The 6993-nt window shown below is 50.1% G+C and overlaps 1 protein-coding gene across 1 annotated transcript in view; it reads left to right on the forward strand.

Moving 5' to 3' along the window:
* Positions 1–6226, forward strand: part of SLC2A10 (solute carrier family 2 (facilitated glucose transporter), member 10) — a 7819-nt gene extending 1593 nt beyond the window's left edge. Inside the window, exons 2-6 of the mRNA XM_009326840.1 lie at positions 228–355; positions 1891–3267; positions 4321–4443; positions 5044–5179; positions 5849–6226. Of these exons, the coding sequence (XP_009325115.1) occupies positions 228–355; positions 1891–3267; positions 4321–4443; positions 5044–5179; positions 5849–5945 (1861 nt within the window). The 3' untranslated portion in view covers positions 5946–6226. The remainder of the gene's footprint in view (positions 1–227; positions 356–1890; positions 3268–4320; positions 4444–5043; positions 5180–5848) is intronic.
* Positions 6227–6993: the final 767 nt, after the last annotated feature.

The raw sequence follows: 6993 nt of genomic DNA on the forward strand, positions 1-6993 counted from the left end.
AGCGCTACAGTTCTGCTGCAGGCGGCGGCGCCTGTTGGCACCGGTGTGTGCAAAGAGGGACTTCAGCGGTTCAAAAGTCAGCCCGGCCTCGGCCGGGTCAGCAGCGCGGGTTGCTGCCCAGTCCTGGCGCACGGCCCTCCGAGCAGGTTTTGCCGTGGGAAGGAATCGCCCGGCACAGCTCCTTGCGGGACCCACCAAACTTTCTGTCCTCTGGTGAAGATCTGAAGAGTCCTCAAGTTCCCCAGCTACATCAGAATAGGCTATATACAAAGCTGGATTTCAATCAAAGTTCATAAACTATTACTGCCCATTAAGTTAACAAGAAGTACAGCAAAATCTGATGGAATCGGCTGCGGTATTTACAGCGAGGCTGACTGCATCTAATTGAGTTTGTGGCTTGAAACTAATGGCATGTCTGCTTTATGCAAAGTCTTTTGTTCTCAGTGAGCAAATATTTCTTCTAATTATCTGCATAACGTGTACAAGGAGTGATAAAAGCGGTGCAGGTAGTCACACAGAGCATGGTGGGAGGGACTGGCGTAACACAAATGAAACACAGAGGGTTACAGAATAAATACAAATATAAATATAGTCACCACTGAGAAATAACCTTTATTGCTAGCTGTGATTAAAGGCCAAATAGAGACACTTCCTATTAAACACAGCTTGTGAGGGGAAAAAAGCCCTTAGGCAGGGTGAGGAAAATTTTCCATGGTCTGGTGGTTGTGTCCACATTCTTTCCACATACAGTCTACTGAAACTGTGAGTATCTCTAATTAAACAAAGCCAATGTGAGAATACAGATAGTACTATGGGCTGGAAACCCGCACAAACCTCTAAGTTAATGCACTTTACTTGTGCCTTCAAAATTGTAACTGGAGGGGGGAGGTCACTGCCACTGCTGTTCCCCGGAGGTCCCTATGTCAGCACTGGCTCTCATGCCATGTGCAGCCCCCCCTGCCGTAACACGACTAATGGTTCACATGTGGTCACCCTTTCATCCTCTCCCCAGGGCAAGAAGCGTGTGCAGCAAGCACCTTGGTTTTTTAGGGTTGTTTGGGGCGGGTTGGTTTGGATTTGGTTTGCTTTTGCTGTTGTTTTTTCTTATTTTAGCTAAACTTACATACTTACTAAACTTGCATGCTCAGCTATATGGGAAGGGCAAGGTCAAAGAATCGCTTCTTGTATTTGGGGCAGGCAACAGCGAGCTTTTCAGCTCATGGTGAAGTTTGTCCTGTAGTCCTGGACCAGCCTGAGAAGGTTGTGCCTGGCTCGGGGATCCTGGGCACTGTGTGCTGTAGAAGGAGAGATGAAGAAATCAGGGCCACCTCCACAAAGTCATGCTGAGAGTGCAAGATTAACTAGGAGAAATAAACTTTTTTGAGCAGTGTTTTTAATGGTAAGGTAGGGAGTGAGAATAGAGAGCCTGCAGTGGGAACTGATGGTGCCACATGCACTGAAACATGAAAATGATAATGCAGAACAATTCAGAACCAGAAAACAGAAGCTGCGTTTCCAGAACAGGTTTTGTAATTGGAATCAAGGGAGACCACAGAGGATCCCCCCGTACAACCCCAGGCAGTACAAATCACTGTCCTCCACTTAAATACAAGTCTTAACTTTCTTAACAAAGTCCTGTTTTCACAGTTCTGGACCCCGAATGAGTGCCTCTGCAGTCTGTGGAAGTGTGTGCAGGCCTGGTAGGTTGTGTGATTATCTGCAGGTGCCTCTCTACACACGACCTAGTGACCTATGGGGAAATTCAGCATCGTGACTTTGTAGATGGAAAACTTTGGGTGTCCTGGGAGAGCTTTTTCCAACTTGTGCATGCTGATAGCTTGCCTGCTAGCGTCAGAAAGCCGCACCTAGCATTGCTTGCTTGTTTTCCAGGTCGTGCACTGCTGATCCTCCTCTTGTCTGCAACGGTCTCTCTCCTGGGTGGGCTGATATTTGGATACGAGCTGGGGATTATCTCCGGTGCACTGCTGCAGTTGCAGATTGACTTTCACCTCAGCTGCTTCAAGCAGGAAGTTCTCGTGAGCGCCCTCCTTATCGGAGCTCTCCTCGCCTCTCTGGTTGGGGGGATCCTCATTGACCACCATGGACGGAGGAGAGCAATCCTGGTCAGCAGCTTGGTCCTGTTGGTGGGCAGCCTTATTCTCACACTGGCGAGGTCATTTATTGGGCTGGTCATTGGGCGCATGACCGTGGGCTTTGCCGTCTCTGTCTCATCCATGGCCTGCTGCATCTATGTCTCAGAAATGGTGGCTGCTCATCAGCGAGGACTGCTGGTGTCTCTCTACGAAGCGGGCATCACCGTAGGCATCCTGCTGTCCTATGCGCTGAATTACATCTTTGCGGATGTGGATGAGGGATGGAGGTACATGTTTGGACTGGCCATTGCCCCAACGGCCATGCAGTTCCTCAGCATCCTCTTTCTCCCAGTGAACCCTGTTAAATTAAGCTCGTGGGACTCAGACTGCCAGAAGGGCCTCATTCAATTGCAGAACACTGAGGACAGAGAGACAGCAAAGCGGGAGCCCTATAAGGAGAAGCATTACTCATTTCTTGACCTTTTCAGGACCAGAGACAACATGAGAAGGCGGACTCTGGTGGGCCTGGGACTGGTGCTCTTCCAGCAGTTTACTGGGCAGCCCAATGTGCTGGGCTACGCTTCCAAAATCTTCCACTCGGTGGGGTTCCAGAGCAACTCCTCGGCGATCCTAGCCTCTGTCGGGTTGGGGGCGATAAAGGTGGTGGCCACGCTCATCGCGATGGCCTTTGCAGACAAGGCTGGCAGGAGAGTGCTACTCATGGCTGGCTGTGTGGTGATGGCCATCTCTGTCACCACCATTGGCCTCACCAGCTGCATCGCTCCGCTGGCCATGGCCAGGGATTGCAAAGCAGCGGCAGACCCCAATGCATCCCACAGCCTCACCCAGCACCCCCTGATGCCCGTATCCTCCCAGCCTGCTGTGTCACCCATCCTGCCAGCATTAGGTGCTGGCAAAAGTCAGGCAGGTCCTGGGTTTGCTGCCACAAGGAGCCTTGCAAAAGCTTTTGCCAGTACTCAAAGCAAAGAGGTTGTTCCCGATTCTTCCCTCACTCAGAAAAGGGTCATGATAGGTCAGGCCAAAGAAGAGACAGTGGGAAGCACTGGCCCTCCTTTCGGTGGTGCTCCCTGGGCAGAACATACGGTCTTAAATTGGATTACGCTGCTGAGCATGATGGCTTTCGTGAGCGCCTTTTCAATTGGATTTGGACCAAGTAAGTATGGTGTTTATATATCCTTGCACTAACCCAGAGAATAAAACTCGGGCTGATCTTTATAGTCTGCTTGAAATGTTCATTATGTATCTGCTTTACCCAGCAGCTCAGTGTCTGGGAACTGGAAATTTACCCCCTTCAGCCCACTGAATAATTTTCTAGCATTGCAGCTCTGTCAGCTATAGGGCTGGCACAGCACTAGAATAACTTTCTCTTCCATGCTATCACTACCCTTGTAGTGTTTTTTTCTGTCAAGCTCATTGCAAAATCCGAGCATCCCACAAGCACTACCTAATCTTCCTAGCACCCTGATGAGGAGGAAAATAGAGGGCTGAGGACAGAGGGACTGAGGGGCTTCTCCTGTGTGATGAAGAAAGTCAGTGGCAGAACTGGAAGTGGAACCTCCTCGGAAGTTTCTCAATATCAGTTGGTCTTCTTCTGAAATTGTTATCTATTTGTCAGATGAGAATAGAGATTAGTTTGTGCTTCCACGTGAGCTCTAGCGTTTTCTGACATTTATTGCTTTAAATGCTTTGATGGTAGAAAACAGCACCTAACTCAAGGAAAAACAGAAGTGCACAGCAAGTCTCATGGGTTTGACAGTGACCCTGTAAGTTATTTCAAGCAAAATAACCCTGGGACAGGAGAGGCTACTTTAAGATATATATTGCTTTAGCTCTGATTTTAGCCCAAACGCGACATTGTCTCCCTAATCCTACCTCTTTCTCACTTCTTTACAAAGAGCACGCCCTGACAGCAGGTATGCCAGATCTTTTCCATCTCCCCTGACAGGAATGACCAACCCTCTTGCTTTCTTCTTTGCTCCCTGGACCTGTTCATTGGTATTTCATTCCTCCGTGGAGCGCTGAATGTGGGAGTTTTGAAGTGTTCTGCTGTGACCTGACTCTGAGATCGATGAATGTTTGACACCACCAGCAGCAGGTGCTGGCTGAAGCCAGAGTTTAAAACCCCTGCTGAAATCCTCCTTGCCCATTTCTCAGATAAACTGCTTAACCCCTATAACTGTCTTTCTGACCTCTCTAATCTGTGCAGTGACCTGGCTGGTCCTCAGTGAGATCTACCCCGCTGGGATAAGAGGAAGAGCCTTTGCCTTCTGTAACAGCTTTAACTGGGCTGCCAATTTACTGATCAGCCTCTCCTTCCTGGATCTTATTGGTAAGTGGCTGTCCCCCATCCCTCCATCTCCCACAGCTGGTTGGGGAAGGTGGCCACCACAAGCCGTTTGGAGGTTAAGTGGCATTTTGAACCCTGGGGACTTGATGCTGGAATAGGTGTGACCCTGATGCCTCTGAGAGCAGAAAAACCAGGCACCAGCAACACTGGTCTGAGCCCCTCTGCCATCCGTTTCATAAAAATCATCCATCGCCCACTGGGCTGCACTGTAATACTGCAGTATCGGGAAACCATGGAGCTTGCAGCTTTCATGCTGATAGCTTTACGGCGTTTCTTGCTAGCAGAGCTCTCGGCTGAGGCACTCAGCCGGAACTGCTGGCCCTTGGAGCTTGGCTGCCTTGTCCTTCCCTCTGTGATGCTGCTGGCAAAGCCTGGTGTGGACCGTCCTTCTCCCTTGCTGATTCCTGGTCCAGACCTTGCAGATAAGGAGCTTTCCCTGCCCTTTTGAGGGTTTCTCAAAATAAAATGCCCCTGTCAGGCACCAATGACCACCTCACAGTAAGCAACCAGTTTCCTTTGCATCGCACGATGTGACCTATCTCGCACACGATGGACCCTTCACACACTTGATTCTCTCTGCAGATGCCATCGGTTTCTCCTGGATGTTTCTTCTCTATGGACTGATGGGAGTGATGGCTGTTATATTCATTTACCTTTTTGTTCCGGAAACGAAAGGACAGTCCTTAGAGGAGATAGACCAGCAGTTCTCCAGGAAACGGTATGTGTGCTGCTGTACCAGCGTGAGTGCTGGCTTTGGGTGCTTCCCACCAGCAGTCCCTGAGGTCTGCGGCACTGGGCAGCTCAGGGCTGTTGCGAAGTCTGGTCAGTGCCACTAAGAATATCTTAGATTTGTGCAGGCCTATGGGACGGGGTGTGAGAGCTGCAGCGTGGTTCATCAGCAGGTCACTGAACTGAGTCTTGCGGCCATGCTGCTGGAGAGCACTAGTGACATTTGGGAGGAAAAGGGCTGAAAAACAGGGCTTGTGGGTGAGGGGAGGAGAGCAGGACCAGAGCATGGCATAGGCAGGTCAGGACTGCAATGTCCTTAGAATAATCCTGGACTGATCCTTCTCCTCTGGGGCAGAGACATCTCCTGGCGTAACACACGCCACGGGCTTTCAGCCGGTAATTTCCATGCAAAGCCTGTAATTCTGGCTGGGCTAGGGAAGATGGAGTGGTTATTTGTGCAATTCTGGTTGTGAAGGAGGTGGCAGGGCAGGGATTGCTGGAGCAGAGGGAGGTTGTGCAGCCGCACGATGACAAGGGGCAGGAGCACACACCCCATGGAGGGGTGGCCGGGGAGGGGTAGCTGCTGTAAACCCCTGCCTGCCTCCTGGCTCCCTGTGAGCAGCAGCTGCTGCAACTGACCTTCACCATTGCCCGGCAGGGTGTGGGAAGGAAATGTGTTTAAGCAGAGACGTGGAAGAGGAGCGAGCTGCGCACACGCCCAGTACCAGAGAGTGGAGCATGCCAGCAGCACATGAAACCAATGACATGCCCGCAGCATCGCCCTGAGGAGAGGCGCAGGCTGTGCCATCAGGACAGTTCTTTTCCATGGCCTTTAACTGGTGACCTCTGCTCAGAGACGGTTCTCACTGCCTTAGATCTTGGGACATGCTAATAGCTGTCCTTTGGGTCCTTGGAGGATCGTAGGTCCCAGGCAGGGATCATGTCCTTCCTTTGATCTCTTTTATTTTTCATGGTTTGTATCTCCTATCTTTAAGAGATTAATGGTTTTGTATGCAGGAATTAAAGCACCACTTTTGCTGACAATGCTTTCCATCTGTGCAGTTCATTTGTGAGCAAGGTGTATTATTTTCTAGTTCTTTGAAATACTTGATGCTTTACAGAGGGGACAGTAGTGCAGGAGGAATGTGTCAAGCACTCAGCAGCGTACATTAATATTGTCACGCTTTGTAACGTCTATGTAGGAGCCTGGAGCCTGAGGCGGGAGCTAGTGCAGCTAAACACCCTACCTCAGTGGAGGCAGAACGAGTGCTAGCTCACAGGCTGCTATTTCCCACAGTGTAAAGGTCCGGCAGCTCACCTGCCTGATCACCCAAGGCCCATGCTAAACAAGTGTAGAAGTACATCTCGTGCGTGTTTGGCTGCTTTCTTTTGTACACAAGGGCTGCTTTGCATTCATGACCAGGGTTTGCATGTACAAAAAAAATACATGCAATATTCTGGTACCTTCTACAAGTTTTCCACCTCTTACCATTGTACATTCTTTGATTAATTCACCCTTCCTCCTGACACATATAAAAACCCACCCTACTAACACTACACTCACTCCCCAAACCTTGTGAGAGAGGAGGAGCTGGTATCCTGCTGCTGCTGAACAGCCAGCCTTGCCTCTTTTGAACCCCTGAAGGAACTAAGTGCCAAAGCTTGGGGTTTTCCACTGAAAATGCAACTCCTTGGGGGCCAGTGACTGCTACGCTGAGCCACCTGGTTGGCAACCACAGGGACAAACACAAAGGATGCGGCCATGTCACTCAAACCCCTATCTCAAAGAGAGGCCACAGAAAC

The sequence above is a fragment of the Pygoscelis adeliae genome, unplaced genomic scaffold (genome assembly GCF_000699105.1).
Source record: "Pygoscelis adeliae isolate BGI_AS28 unplaced genomic scaffold, ASM69910v1 Scaffold286, whole genome shotgun sequence".
Lineage (NCBI taxonomy): Eukaryota > Metazoa > Chordata > Aves > Sphenisciformes > Spheniscidae > Pygoscelis > Pygoscelis adeliae.